We start from the raw sequence: 15,789 nt of genomic DNA, 5'->3' as shown, positions 1-15,789 counted from the left end.
ATTATTCCTAATATCACACAAGATGCAGAGAGGGAGGAAGCAGTGCTATATCCAAACGTGAGGCCAGCATTTAGGGGACCAAAGGCAGCAATCTTGCCGAGAACTCTGCCAGCCCATGAAAACAAACCCTCTTCCATTTTCCAAAGCACAAACCAATTTGGAACGCCCTCTGACAGCCAGGACCTCAATTTGCATCTCCTACAAACAACAGCACGGTGAATGGTTCAATTCCTAGCAGCACCACGCTGCTATCTCCGTTTTGTTAGATCTGGTCTTTTGATAAAACAGTGGGGACCGTGTTTCCTGCACGTTCTGCCTATTAAACAGGTATCCTGGGTAGCTTCGGGGCCCCATTTATCTGTAAGATCTGACAAGATCCCAACCCCGAGCAACTGAAGATTTTTTTTTCCTGCGTCTTCCCTGCTTCAAACATCCTCTTCTACCATTTAATGCCATCAAGGGGTTATTTGACCACAAAGCCTTGGCCCAGGAACCGCTCCCTCACCTCTTGGAAAGAGACATCAAAGCAGCCTGACATTTACAAAGAAGTTCTTCCAATCTTCTTCCAAATCGTGAGCGCCCCGTGCTACCCTCCGTGGGCAGAGGGGTGAAGGGAGACGTCCCTACAGATCGCCTCTCAGAACTGAAAGCTTCATCTGCATTTAAAGTGAGGAATTTTATCATTCACTGGTATCAAGACAAAAGCCCAGGACTGGCAGAAGCTGTTCCTCGCTTTCCCCATGCACCGGTTTCCACCTGAACTGCATCTGCAGAATCCCCGTTCCTTCTTTTACGGAGGAGGATCATCGTTCATGCCACAAGCACTTGGATTTACGTAGAGCAGCCATGAAAGATTAAATTATCCTCTGGATGTTTGCAAGGATTGTTTTTGTTAATTATTCTGGACGTTGGGGCTGCTGTTTAGATTCGGTTTGGTTAACCTCTTCTCCTTTGTTATTCATCAAAGAGAAGGGAAGGAAAAAAAGCCTTATTGCGATTAAAGACAACTTGGCTTTATTCATGAAGCAAATAAAGGTAGAAAACACCAAAGAACACAATAGGATTTTTTCAGTAACACCAAGAAGTAGATTTCACAGAATCACAGACTGGTTGAGGGTTGGAGGCACCCCTGAGGACACCTGGTCCCACCCTGCTCCAGCAGGGCCACCCCAAGCTGGTGCCCAGGTGGGTTTGAAGCTCTCCAAGGAGGGGACACCTGGTGGGCAAAGGGAACCTCCTGCGCTCCAGGTTGTGCCTAGTGCCTCTGGTCCTGGTACTGGGCACCACCGTCAAGAGCCAGGGTCCATCTTTGCAACTTCCAGATCCCGCAGAGTCTCCTCTTCTCCAGCCTGAACAGTCCCAGCTCTTAGCAGCATGGGCACGTTGCTGTCCCACGTCCAACTCGGTGCCCACCAAGTCCTTTCCTGCTGAGCTGCTTCCCACCTGCGTGCCCCCAGCACATCCTAGGGTTGGGGCTGCTCCTCCCCAGGGGCAGGACTCGGCATTTCTCCTTGGTGAGCTCCACGGTACGCTTGCCAGCCTATTGCTCCAGCCTGCTGAGGTCCCTCCGGATGGCAGCATGGCCCTCGGGTGCAGCAGCCGCTCCTCTGGACTTCGTATCAGCTGCAAATTTACTGAATTTACACCTACCCCATCTCTTAGGGCATTAACAAAGACACTAAACAGGACTGGATGCATACGCTGGTGGTATTCCACTCATTACTGGCTTTTCCCACCCTCTTTGAGAGCATAATGAATAAAATGTGATGTCAAAGAATAAACATTTCTAAGTCTAGATTGTTGCCTTTCTCATCTCCGTTACATAGATATCTTTTAACTTAAATTTGCAGTTTTATGTTAAACACAGCTTCATTATATTGTTAACCAACAAGTTGCCAACCTGGCTATCAACACCTGTGTGTGTGGGCCCACAAAAAACAACAGAAATATCAGATTATGTGAAGCCTGCTCATTCAACTAAGGTTTTTTCCATAGTGGTTTGGCACACGACTTAAGGTCTTTTTAAGTAAATTGACCTCTTCAGACAACCAAATTTCAGGATCGCATAATAATTTGACGCAGCTTTTATGGTTAATTTCATTCAAACAAGACACCAAATGATCTCTGGAAACTGCTTAGGAAGCAGAACATTCAAACACCTTTTCTCCAAGATCCCCTGAGAACAACCTAAAGGAGCAACATCTTTGCCACAGCCTCTCTAATGAAACACGAAGGCATTTTCAGAAGTATTACATCATGGGAGCTGTGCACCTGAAAGCACAGAACTCCATGTTTCAGCAGCCAAAATCCATATCTAGTTTAAACCTCTAGAAAGCTGAATCATGTGCATCATCGATTCATCACCTCCACAGACAGAAAGGTGGAGGTTTCCCTGACAGCTCCCCGGTTTGATGATGCCCTATAAAAATGTCTGTTCCAATTGACGATACCCTCATTTGTGCTGGTCTGCCATTTCGCAAGAGAGAAATATGCTGCGAGAGACGTTTTAATAGCACTGATTTGATCCCCAGAAAAGCCAGTGTTGATAACTCATTTAAGCAAAGCAGCTGAAGAAAACTCTTGGGTCTTGTTTTTCATTCCAATGAACGGTCAAAATTTGCTGCTACTTATTAGAGAAGATTTCATTAGCTGTGTGCATTTATGGGCGACTAGTAAAATTTAATGTACTATTTTCCATGATTTATGTCCTTCCAGATTATACCCTTTGTGCCTTCAATCCTTTTCCCTAAAAGGATGCAAGTTCACAGTGCCCCAAAGGCATAATTTGATAGTTGAAGAAACTTCATCTGCTTATTTCTGGTGCAGAAGCCTTGCTTTGACCCATGAGTACAGACAATGGGCAACAAATAGGCAGTTCCTTTAGAAATGGGTCCCTTAAAGATTTTGGACATTTCCTGATCTGCCTTACTGCCAAGCCCACAAGAAAATAGGTCTCAGAGATGAATAACGTCAAAGCCCCAGGCAAATCTTCTCTTTCTAAAGCTGTGATTCACACAGTTCCATCTACAGCTTTAAGAGCGTTAGTCTTCCAAAAGCAGCCACATTTTAATTTGGCATTGGCCACTCTCTCAAATCTATTGTAACAGCATTTAATTCCAAGAATCCTCTTGATTTTCCCCTTTCCTTCCCCAAACGCACGCAGATTACATGCATCAAGCAGCACAATACAAACCATTAGCGAGGATCAGTGAGAAGAAGCACGGCCTTGAAAAAAGATGCATAAAAAGTTCCTTCGTAGGCTTTCAGGTTTATTGTGCAGCTGCAAAACATTCTTAAACAGTGGGAACAGACTCCTTAAATATCCTAGACAAAAAACGTACCCTAAGACGATGAGGACAAACTCTGCTTTTCACACAGCTCTACGATGATGGCAGGAAAGAATCAGACTCACTGCTGGATTCCCACCACCTTCTGGTTAAGCCCTCAGTGCAAAAGCAAAGCAGCTAAGAGGACAGCTCAGGTTTGGCATCCTTTAACTTGCAGTAGGAATGATCGAGAAAAATCACCCTGCTGGGGGCAGGTCCCCAGATGACGTTACCAGAGAAAAAACATCCTTTATTTATCTGTTGAACACATTTAAAGTTGCAGCAACTGTGACTACTAACAGAGAACACCAGCGTGGCATTTTTAGAGCCACCTTTAAAACTGGACCTTAAAGCTCTGGGGTTCCTGAAGGTATTTCACGGGGCCAACTTCATGGGTCTCCAAGTGCTTTCCCCTGCAAAGACTTGCATTCCTGAGCAGTAACTACACAATTTTAGAAACCACCATATACTATTGGATCTAGAAACTAGATTCTTCTCTTGCAGCTAAGATATCTGGGTCAAGGAAGAATATTACCTGCTCTGTTCAGCATAAAATTTACAAATCCCATCAACCGCAACACGCACTGTCACCACCTCAGGTTCTCTTCTGTTGGGTTTCTAAGATGCGCTCCCAAGAGGTTTTCAGGAAAGGGAGCTCTCAGGTTTTCTGCACGCTTGGTGAGCACGTTTTACAGTTCCAGGAAGAGCCTGGCAAGGCAGGAACTGTCATAAATACTCTTCAGAATACTGAAGGTTCAAGCAGAGAAATATATTTTAAATGTGAATTTATTTCTCTGAACTGGCATGAAGGGAAAGTTACTGGTGAACTGTCGTATCTACAATCCTCAGGTGAACGTCGCTGAAGGTTTTGTTTATTTTAAGTGCAGCAGGAACTGCTTTAATTTCCTTATAAAGATTCTACAGCACAAAGTAACATCTCCTTTGGGAAGAGAATGCAGAAAGGACTCAAAATCTTGGCATCTTCTTTGCCGAGATGGGCTGAATGAGTCAGTGCTTTATAGTGACATGCATTAATATGCATGGCCACTTTGTTTCATCAATAAAAAGCTAAAGAACTTAAGTGACTAAAGGCAGAAACAGCTTTTGTTATGCATACACATAAGTTTTTAATCTGATAGTTCTGCAGCCCAGGAAAAGGCTACTTCTAAATAAAATTATCCGGAAAAAATATACATAAGTACATTGTGCACTTGAAGCAAAACCATATGCACACTTAGCTGATCAAATGGTTTCTATTATAACCCTCATCTCTCCCATTCTGAGGGACACTTGGCCAGCGCATCGCTGAATAACAGAATGTGAAACAAGAACCCAGGTGAAAGATTTTCTGGTGCATATGAGCATGAACAGCGAGAACAGATCTGCACAAACAAAAAGTTTCATGGCAGATCCTCAGTTGACCTATGCCAATTCAGGGGAGCTGAGGATGAAGCCACAGGGCCTTTATTATCAGGTGCTTGGAGACAAAGAAGTGACGCCATTTTATGCTCACAAACAACCTACCTCTTAGAGACCACTGTTGCATTCCTACCTGTTGCTTGTTCTGTGGCACCTTAATTCAAGCACAGCATGAAATAACTGTTTATCAGGTGATCTTGAAACAAGTAATAGTAAATGCCATCAGCATTGCACAAAGTAAATAAAATGAGAACTTGTCTGAGATGTTTTATTGGGTTTATGTGGTAAGGTTTGGTAGCAGGGGGGCTGGGCTGCAGGGGTGGCCTCTGTGAGCAGAGCCCAGCAGCTGCCCCATGGCAGATCAGAGCCAGCTCCAAAGGGACCTGTGTTGAGGGGCATTGGTTGGGCCTTTGGGAGGAAAGGAAAGGGAAAAATGAAGGGGAAAACCCTGCTGCATTACAGCAGCTGGGAGAGAGGGATGAGCACCAGCCCTGCAGCCCCCAAGGTGGGTGCAGCAGGAGGGCAGGAGGTGCTCCAGGCAGGCAGCAGCAGCTCCCCTGTGGCCTGTGGAGAGGCCCCTGGTGGAGCAGGCTGTCCCCCTGCACCCATGGGTCCCACATGGAGCAGATCTCCACGCTGCAGCCCATGGAGGAGCCCCCGGTGGAGCAGGTGGATGTGGCCTGGAGGAGGCTGCGGCCCATGGAGAGCCCCCGCAGGAGCAGGCCCTGGGCCAGAGCTGCAGCCATGGAGAGGAGCCCACGCAGGAGCAGGGGGCTGGGGGGAGCTGCCGCCTGTGGGGGACCCGTGCTGGAGCAGTTTGCTCCTGGGGGATGGACCCCGTGGGATGGAGCCGTGTGGGAGCAGTTCTTGAAGCCCCTGAAGGATCAGTTCGGGAGGGACTATGAAGGAGCAGCAGGGATGAAGTGTCAAGAACTGACCGCAGCCCCCACTCCCCTGTGCTACTCAGGGGGAGGACATACAAGAAAGTGGAAGGGGGAAGGTGTTTTTGGTTTGCTTTTAGTTTCTCACTGTTTAGTCTGCTAGTGATAGGCAATAAATTACATTAATCTCCCTATACCAAGTTTGTTTTGCCCATGATAATTGTTGAGTGATCTCCCTGTCCTTATCTCAACCCACGAGTCCCTTTCATTGCATTTTTCTTTGAGAACAATCTTTCTTTCTCTTCTCATCCTTATTAACAATTTTGTCCTTATTTTTGTCTGCTTGATTCAGTTTTTTCTTGCCTCCTAGCCAGGTCTGGATAATAACAAGTCCTTTAAAAATCTCAGCAGACGAGATGAGGACAGGCTAGGCTGTGAAAGTCTTCAAAGGTGCAAAAGTAAAAAACCAACCAACCAAACAAACAAAAACCTTCATTTTCAAAGCATATTTAAGGTCATTATTGTATTAGTAATAAAAAACAACCAAGGAAGGTGATGAAAGATTGGATTTCCATTCTCAACAGGCTCCTCTCCTACTGTCTCTTCCCTGTCACAAGGCATGACGGGAGACTCCCAACAGCTCTGTAACTCCAGACTTTTTTTTTTTTTTTTTTTTTTTTTTAAAACTAGGAGGATTCAAATTTTAGGTGAAGAACTCACTACAGAAGTAGGTTAACATTTACAGTGGTAGGAGTGGGGTTCATTTTTGCTGGTTTATTTCCTCAGCTCCCCAAATCATGTGATCTTTGGCAAGAAACTGAACTCACTGATCACACAAGAAAAGTGCAGGATTCTGATGTTTCTGTCCAGAATTTTCACGTGGTTTCTATTCAAGAAACATGAGAAAAAGAAAAAAAAATCAAACAACAGCTAGGAGGCAAGCATGTCAAGAAAAAACAGAATCAAGACAACAAAAAGAAGGACAAAAGAGTTAAAAGACGAGAAGAGAGACTCTTCACTTGAGGAAGACTGAAAGGGGTGTGGGCAGGAGAGATTTAGGTCACTTCTCCATTCTTCATTTTATTCCTTTGTTAAACAAGGACAACCCCACTTATTAATCCACTGAAACAATACAAGGATTAATTTCCCATCTGTGCAGTACTTTCAAAGCTCCATACAAAAGCACCAATAAAACGGAATATTTTGGTTAGTATCTGTTGCAGTAACAGGTATACAAAGATGACCACCAGATTAATCTTGTGCCTATGTAGACTTTCACTCAAAGCTACGAAGAGGAAAAGCTTTGACCTTTTGGCTCCACCACAGAAGAATATTTCTGTGACATCTTTGTACACCTGCCTGCCTACATTAAACAAACGTAGAGATGACCTCTATGGAAACTCAACTGACTGCAAATCTTCTGCCCAGGATACCAAGAACATGATCAACATCAGGACAGGCAGAGAAAACAGTGTAATTAATTACAGCTGATGAGGAAGGATGACTTGCCAAGAGAAAACTGTAGATATGACCAAATTCTGCCCCCAGATGTACAACTCACTCATTTCCTAGTATTTTGCAAATCACTTCATATCTTTTTGTCTCAAGACCCCCACCAGTACCCACTCAAGAGGGGATAATATCCCTACTACTCTTGCAAAATCAGCTGAAGAATCACAGAGCTACAAAATAATCCTCTTAGGAATGCACCTGACAAATACTCACTGCTGGAGCTCCCAGGAGTGCTGAACTGGGAAGTTTCAAGGAACTTGCGAGGCGTAGACAAGTTGGTAACGTCCATAAGAGGTACAGAAGAGGCATCTTTCACAAGTGAACTGGATGAGGGGAGAGAATTAAAGCAAACAGTTTACTGTCATTTACAGTCTTAGTTCTTGGCAAATAGCATATTTCTTTCTTAATTGTGTAAGCAAAAGCAGCAGAGATATACATAAAAGTTCTGACACAAGATGTTTACAAAACCTAAATTAAAGCACGTGTCCGTAGAAGGATACAAGTGGGCATGCATACATACATTTGATTGAACAAGGGAAAAGCCAAAAAGCAATGATAAGGGAAAACTTGTATCAAAGACAAAATTTGGTATCTGGTATTTGGTGTCTATCCCAAAATTTGGGATACTGCTTTGATTTTAACTGCACTGCAGACATGTCTGACTGCTGGCAGCAACGCTATCAGGGCAGACGCCCACTGGAGCTTGCCATACCTTGGTCCAGTTTCTAACACATTCACTTCCAGCACAACTAACTCCTGCTAGCATGATAATAACTGGACATGGAATTATTTTTAAGATCTTCCTAGAAAACCACATAAGGCGAAGAGATGCTCCCATTTCCCAAGTCAACTCCTTATTCCTTCCAGCTTTCCTAGCACCCCCTAGAAACCTCCACTCTTTCTCCTCCCCTTCAAATTCCTGTTCCGTGCACACCTACATGCACCCCTCTCCAAAGGAACCTTCTTCCTCTGAAAGCAGAAAGACTTCGTCATTTCCATAATAAATTCACAGAGTATTTGCCAAGAATGTGTCGTGCTGCCTCAGCTGCATGCATAATGAAAGGCATAAAGCTGGATGTGGCAGGAGAACAAAAGCAAGAAATCATTTGAAGCAGAGAAGGCACCTATAACAAGTTTCATATGTTCCCTAAGAGATCAGAATACTTACAGAAACCTGCAAAGACAGGGGCTAAACTTACTACCCTGCCTGAGAACCACCTCCACTCTCTCCACAGCTCCAATACTACGCTTAAATGGATTAGCTGTGCATTCCAGCTCAGCGTTGTTAGATCTGAGACACTTAAAACCACCACAACAAATAACTATCAACATAATTGCGTCCTGGTTGACAGCCAGTCCATGGCAGCACACTAAAATGAAGCAACAAGATAGTCCTTGATCCAAGTGTTCATATTAATATCGTATCAATGATGCATAACAGGGAATGGGGAAAAAGACAAAGCATGAAAAAGATAAGGGGTCCCTGTAGCAGTCGTACAAAACTGCAGTTAATTAGTAGTTGCATAGGCTGGGAACACCAAAGCTTTTTTGTCTGTTTTTAATTAATGAGATGAGTAAGGAAGAGACTGAGGACTTGCTAACAACTCTCTCTCCCGGAAACTTCAACTTCAAACAATCCTTTATTTCATAAATTCATTTAATGAAACTTACTATCTCTCCTCTTATATTTGGTAACCATGTTTTTATTCTTTCTTTCTCATAACAAAATGCTCATTTATCTCTTCCCTGCATCTTTATCATATGCTGACTCCGCTTTTGCTCCCCACCACTATGTATTCTCTCTCCTGCTCTACGAAAGTCACTTCCCAACGCTTTCTCACTTCCAGACAGCGTCTTTCTTCCCTCCCAAAAACTCTATTGCCATCAAAGTTAGAATTCACAAAACTAGGAGCAAAAAAAAATAGCCAGGTGCCTATACTTGAGCCCAATCCACTGATCAGAAGTACCAACCAGGTACAGAACTTCAACATCTTTAAAACACCTTTGAAATGCTACAGAGGCGAGACACTGCCCAGGCACTTCAATATTGTGCCTCCGGCTAGTAACCTTATGGTTATCTGGAAGTTTTCTAAACCCTGGCAGTTTGCTAGAAAAGATGAACAGTTCTCCCCTGTGATCTTCCCTTTGCCTGACCTGGGCCTCACGATCATGGCATTTGTGGGTAAGGTATATGCCTCAGAGAAGGGAAAGAATGCTGGAGAACTGACCTCATCATAATTCTGTAGGAAGCAGCAAAAAAAAAACAACAGAATCACTAAGCAAAAGAAGGAGAACAGACTGCTTTCAGGTTCAAAAGTGCATCAAAATATTTAGGGGTTTTATGCTCTTCACAGCCATAAGCACAAGAAAACTTTCCAAAAATGAAAGTTTCAATTGATGTCGCTCTTCCCAAGAAAGTTTCTGCTTGTGACAGGGAGAAGGTCGTCCTCTTCCCTGCCAGACCTCTTGCCCTGAGTTAGCATCACGCCAAACCAACCTGATTCTCCCCTTCTCCTTGTTGCGCTGTCCCACCCTGTTGGTTGACTTGATGTAAAGGTGACGGTGTAACTCATCGATCAGGACTAGGTGCATGTTCATCTTCTTGCTGTGGAGCTCCAGCCTCAGATCGCTCAAGCCCTCCACCTGAAGAAGGGGACCCTCCAAGGAGTCCACTGCTGACACCTGGAAGGAAAACATACAGCACTTTTAAAGGTCACTTCGTTCACCTCTCCAGACTTTTCCCCTTGCTTAGGGGAGTGTCTGAATACCAGGACAATTCTATCTACAAACTCTTCTGAAGGAGCAAAAGCTTAAGTTGGATTTCTTTACTTCTCCTCCTAAAAGGAAATTCAACACATAAAAAAGGGTCAGTAACCAAACAACTGAAATCTAACGAGCATTCTTCAAATATGTTGAACCATAGGTTTGGAAACTTTTATTTACCAAACCTATGTTTGGTAAATAAAACCGAAGCACAAGGTAACAAACTAAGAAGATTATCAAGTGGAAAAGCATTCAGAGAAGACATTGACAATGACATTTGATTATTCTTTTCATTACAGAAACATCAACAAAATACTATTCCCATTTCTATAGATGGGGACAAAAAGGTTTAACTTTTATTTACCTAAAGTAATGGCATGGCTAAAAAAAACTTAGGAAGCCTCAGCTTCTAGCCCACGTAAGTACCAAGTCACTTAACTACACCATGTAAGTAGAGATAGCCAACCTGTTAATGAAAACTATTGCTAGTTCAAAGGTACTTTTCAACTCTAAGGAGTTCAGGTGGGTTTTTTGTGGTAGTTTAAATGCTTGTTTAGCAAGTCTCAAACCAAGGAAAATAATTTTACACGAGGAACAGGCTACCAGACAGGAATGACAGAATCACAGAACGGTTTGGGTTGGAAGGGACCATAAAGCCCACCCAGTTCCAATCCCTGCCATGGCCAGGGACAGCTTTTAAAAGACCAGGTTGCTCAAAGCCCCATCCAGCCCGGCCTTGGGCACTGCCAGGGGTGAGGATGCACACAGGCCACGAGTAAAACTCCTCTGCTGACAGTCGGGATGCACAAGAACAAGAAACCTGGCTCTTCTTCATTTGTATCCTAGGAACAAACACGGACAAAAGGCACCAGGAGTGGCAAGTGAGTGCATTAAAGCAACGTTCTCAATTCGCATCTCTCCCAGTTTATTTGTTCTTCTAAATATTTAACGGAGCTCTTCCGCAGTTACTTAAGAAGATGCAACATCCCTCTGCAGCATCCCAAACCTCAGGGCCGATGTTGTAAGGAACCAGGAATATCAGCACTAGCAAAGCTTGTTCAGGTGTGCATCGCCTCTGACACACAGAGAAGAGCAGAGATTTTGAATTAAAAAAGAAAAGAAAAGAATAATTCCCTAATAATTTAAGCTGTTATTGGTGAAAGAAGACATTTGCTTGCACTTCAGGATTTAAGTTTATAGCGAACCTGTCAGCTCAACATTAAAAATGAAAAGCAAGGAGATACAGCAAGCAGACAGCCAAGCTAAGGTCTGGTCCCTTAATACCAGTAAATATTAACTATACCAAAAGAACATACATCAACGCAGTATTACTTTGCTTGCCTGCGAGTCAGGAATGACCCTGAAATAGCTTTGGGGCACTCAGGCTTTTGAAATTAGGAGCGGTTCCTAAGAGGAACCTGCACTTTTTCTTTCCTCCTGAAAAATGTTACCAAGTCTGTAATTATGAAATCCCCTTCTCGGCATGGATGATGAGTGTGTGCTTCTGCTGCCAGCCTTAGGACAGAGCCTGTGGTACCAGTGGTGCCCTGCCCTGCTGCAGGGGATGTCCAGGTGATGCGACATCACTCAGCAGAAGTCACGGAGTAACCAAATGCTGGCATTTTGGCAGCCCACAGGGGTGAAGTTTGCTGTGATTTTGTTAAAGGCCTCCTGAAAGCTCACATCTTCTCATCGTACTCCTAGCCTCAAGAAGGAATTTGCCTGTTGAACAGAGGACGCCTCCTAAGGCCACCTACCCTACAACTTCAGCAGCATGAACAGGGTTCCCATCACTTCACCCAAAGGACTACCCATCCTTGTTCTTCTCAGAATCTATTTTTGAACAGTTATTTACATTTGGCCACAAAACTCTACCACAGATGAAGCAAAAAAAAAAAAAAAAAAAACAAATTCACTTCTCCCCAAAGAGCTTGACATACAAAGACAGAAGGGTCAACAAAAAGTGCAGACACAGCTTGGAAACCTTCAGTAGAAGTAAACCCAAGTGCTAATTTTATCTCCTTCCTTTGGCAGGTGGGAACGTATCCCAAATTTCCCAATCCCAAAGGTGCTTTAAGCCCCAGTCACTTCAGGGAAGTCGCAGGCACTCAGCGCTGTCCTGAAAGCTGTCAGCAATTTCACCAAAGCAGGAGCAAAATCAGGAACAACATTTGTCAAACTGAGAAGCTGAGATGAAAATGCAGCGAGGAAAGAACTGAAAGCACAGAGGGAAATAGCATTAAAAAGGTTCCCAGACATCCAGTAAAAGTATTGTCAAAAACACACGCAGCAAAATTTAAAGCTTTCCCCTCAAAACATTCGGCTCTATTTTTACCTTCCCAGTTACAAGAAGTTACTCTCAAAACTAATCATTAAAACCAACATGCAGCTCCCAAATATGCCTCCTGAGGAACAAACAGAACAGTCAATCATTTAGTGCACTTAAACAAACCTCCACGTTCGTTGTTACCGAACTTGCTTCTCCTGGAAAAAGCAGGTTTGTTTTTTTGCAGGGTTTGCTGTTGGACTTTTTTTGTTTGTTTGTTTTCATGTCCTTTCTGACACTCCGCATTTGGGGTGAGGCAAGATGGAAGTTATGTCCCTGATAAATGCCCCTTTCCCAATGGTTGACCCACACTGGGAAGTAACACAGGCAAGTTTCAACATTACTTATTGTAGCCCCACTCCAGGCAAGGCTCACATAAATGCTGGTTTCTTTTCTAATACTTCATTTCCTTTTACCACCAATTATCAAGACAGAGCTCAAGACAAAAGCTTTTTTTATGTTCAGTACAATTTGGGTATGGAAAGTAGCTACAGGCTCAATCCAAACTCACAGAAGCCAAAGCAAGGCCTCCAACTGGTTTAGGTTACAGCTAGAACAGATGTTACATTAAAAAATATATCTTGTTTAGTTTTACCTGCTTAAAGATTACATAAATCCTGGCAAAAAGCAAGCTATAGACCACCACCCTAGATTATATCCCTGAATACAAGAATACAAGATGAGAACGCTTTGCTAATTTGTATGCTGGATAATCTACCAGAGCAGGACCATATGCAACTAAAACGATGTAAAAGGTGCCTACAAAGAACACCCAAAACTTAAAAACCACTGCAGGCAGATGTGAAAATGCAGCTGTTGCAAACAAAAAAAAACAAACCACCACACTGGCAAACCTGTTTCACCCTCCTATCCTGCAAGAGATGACTTCTCACAACTCATTTTCAGCAAAGAACTGCATCTGATGTGCTCTGAACCAAGAAGGCTTTCTTCTCTAGAAGCGGGGAGATGAAGAGTTACGGAGATGGATGGAAGTGAAGGGGAAGCACTGAATGAGCAGGAAGAGCAGGGGCTCTGTTGACTACCTGGAAATACAAACCGAAGTCATTTACAATCAGTTTTCTTTGGAAGAAAACACGCCTAGGGCATGTTAACAAGACAGACAGCCATCTGGAGAAGCAGTGAGGTTACAAAGGGACTTGGAAAGCCACCACGGTGTGCCAGCTGAGAGCACAGCCAATGCCTCGAGGATGACCCACATCATCCCTGACAGCAAGACTAGAAATGCAGTGGTTTTAATTAAACTCCTTGACAGGGACCAGACCAACGTGTGTGTCATTAGCAAGGCTTAAATCAAGACCTGAGTTTTATGCCCCCACTCGGCTGGTATCACACCACCACATGTATTATGCAAGAAATCCAAATGTATGATAAAATACCTTTGAACGTCACAGTTTTGTTTCCTGTTATATCACCAACTCATCACTCAGCTTGGGCACATCATTTCCACCAGTTGTTCTTTACCTTTCCTCATTTCAAACTGCAGTGTGGAGGAGGAGATGGGTGAGCAGGAGACAGCCTGCACACAGCAGGTCGGAGTGCAACTAGTCCACAAGAAGCACGTCTCTTTCTCAAGTTAGCAGTCCCAGTTAAAGAGAACCTTGACTTTGGTGAAAAACTCTTAATTCTGGATTTTTTTCTTTTAGTGCAGATGCTGCTCCTCTGATTACTTATAAAGATCAATAAAAAGGTGCACTCTAGAAAGAAATCCAAGTGTTGGGTTGAATGCTTTTATACTGCTAGCCCCATTCCCAAACATAAAAGTAGCTTTTTACATTTTAAAAGGCAACTGGCTCCCTCCTTCTCTAATAGGAAGCTTAAATATATGTATTTAAGTTGTATGATTTTTTTCTACTCATTCATTACAGTTATCTGGAGTCCTCAGACACAGACAGGAGCTGTTCACTTTAATTATTTGTACCACTTACATTACACCCAAAAAAATCAGACCGCAGCCTGTAGTCTATGCACTACCTGTGCAAAAAGACGATTTTAGGTGCAGAACTCAACATTTTTCTTTTGGCACTGCTAGGGGTATCGAGAGGAGCTACAGCAAGAGAGAACACCTGGCAGGTGAATCAACAGACAAATATCCTGATATTCTTCTTTGAAAAGCTGATTTGCCACAAGCAAATGGTACCAAAAGAAATGGGAGGTAAGCCCCACCACCACCTTTTTCTAATTTATTTTTTTTTTAACCTCTGAAAGAAGTCTGGTTCTCTCATAGACAGCCATACCTAAACACAAAATTACTGTATTTGGTGAAAGAAGAAAAAAAAAAAATCAGCCTGCACTACAATAGAATTTGGGTTAGATAATCTGATATTCATCTCTGATGTTAAAATCTACTCATTTCTGAAGTACAGTATGTACAGTGACCCTTAAGAAAATAAGGATCAATGAAACAAACCTGAAAAAAGAGCTCTGATCTGTATGAGCTAAAAATTGTAAGTTTACAGAAAATAACTACGGCACCAGAACCATTACGCAGCTTGTTTAAAGGTCACAATCAGTTTATAGCAGAGTTTAATTGCCTTAAAAAGAAGATGTAGTTAAACATTTGCCTATCATAACATCCAATTTGGAGGGTTTTGATTTAGCATTTTACAACATATAACCTAAGTACCAGCAAGATATTTGTTAAAAGCCTGGGTAACTTTGGCCAAAGTTAGGAAATATGCTCCCAGTTAAAACTGCATGATCCCTTAAGAGGTTTCTCAGCAGTATTTTAGTTTTCCAGAAAGTATGGTAAAACGGGGCGAAAAGAGTTTATTTGTTTTACTTCTAGGCCTCCACAATCTTGGAAGCAGATATGAAATGAAAGCCCTCAGGTAGGTTCTTCTTCATGGTGGCAAAGCAGAATAATGGTTGTACAAACCAGGAACCTGAAATCTTTCCATCCGGGACACCAGCCTGCTCTCAGTTCAGATGCCAGATGCAAAAATACGAACAACCAACTGAGAAAGGTTAAAAGAAAACAATGTGGTAGGTCACAATTTGAAGGAGAAAAAAAAAGTCAAGTCATACACAAACACAGTATGACAAATGGGAAAAAGCTGAACCCTCTGAATAAAACAGCAAACAAATAGCAGCAGCCTGCCTCGCCGGATGAATAAAGACAAAACTGACATTTAAAAGAGGGAGAATTGATCTACTGCTTTTACAAGGAACTTGCTTTTGAAAAGGTACAGGGAAGGAAAACGACTAAAAAACAGTTGAAACGTGTAGAGCCAGATCTAAGCAAGCAGTTCAGTGAATTCAATTACACCTGACTGGCGTGAGATAAGGACCTAACCTGGGACGTTTGCCATAGTCTAAGAAACAGCAAGGTACTCACGCTCATCTGCTGGGATTTTACACTGAGCAAGAAGGTAAAGGACCTAAGAATGATGGTCTCTGTTCAAAGAATTTAACACAATAAACTGAGAAGCACACGGAGAAATGATCCCCCAACTTTCTAACCCTAAGCGTGCATGTCTAAAGGAACTGACCCAGGGAATTTTGCAGAGGTTCATTATGGTTTGGGGTAGCACGTGGCTCTGCT

General features: G+C 43.0%; 1 protein-coding gene across 1 annotated transcript in view; it reads right to left on the bottom strand.

Annotated features, from left to right (window-relative positions):
* Positions 1-15,789, bottom strand: part of EXOC4 (exocyst complex component 4) — a 367,902-nt gene that overhangs the window by 319,585 nt on the left and 32,528 nt on the right. The window contains exons 4-5 of the mRNA XM_084306374.1: positions 9,636-9,820; positions 7,352-7,461 (exon numbers count right to left, since the gene is read on the bottom strand). Coding sequence (XP_084162500.1) covers positions 7,352-7,461; positions 9,636-9,820 — 295 coding nt within the window. The remainder of the gene's footprint in view (positions 1-7,351; positions 7,462-9,635; positions 9,821-15,789) is intronic.

Source organism: Netta rufina (genome assembly GCF_964035555.1).
Source record: "Netta rufina genome assembly, chromosome: 1".
NCBI classification, from domain to species: domain Eukaryota; kingdom Metazoa; phylum Chordata; class Aves; order Anseriformes; family Anatidae; genus Netta; species Netta rufina.
The sequence above is the reverse complement of the archived record's forward strand: the minus strand, read 5'-3'. Positions and strand labels throughout refer to the sequence as shown.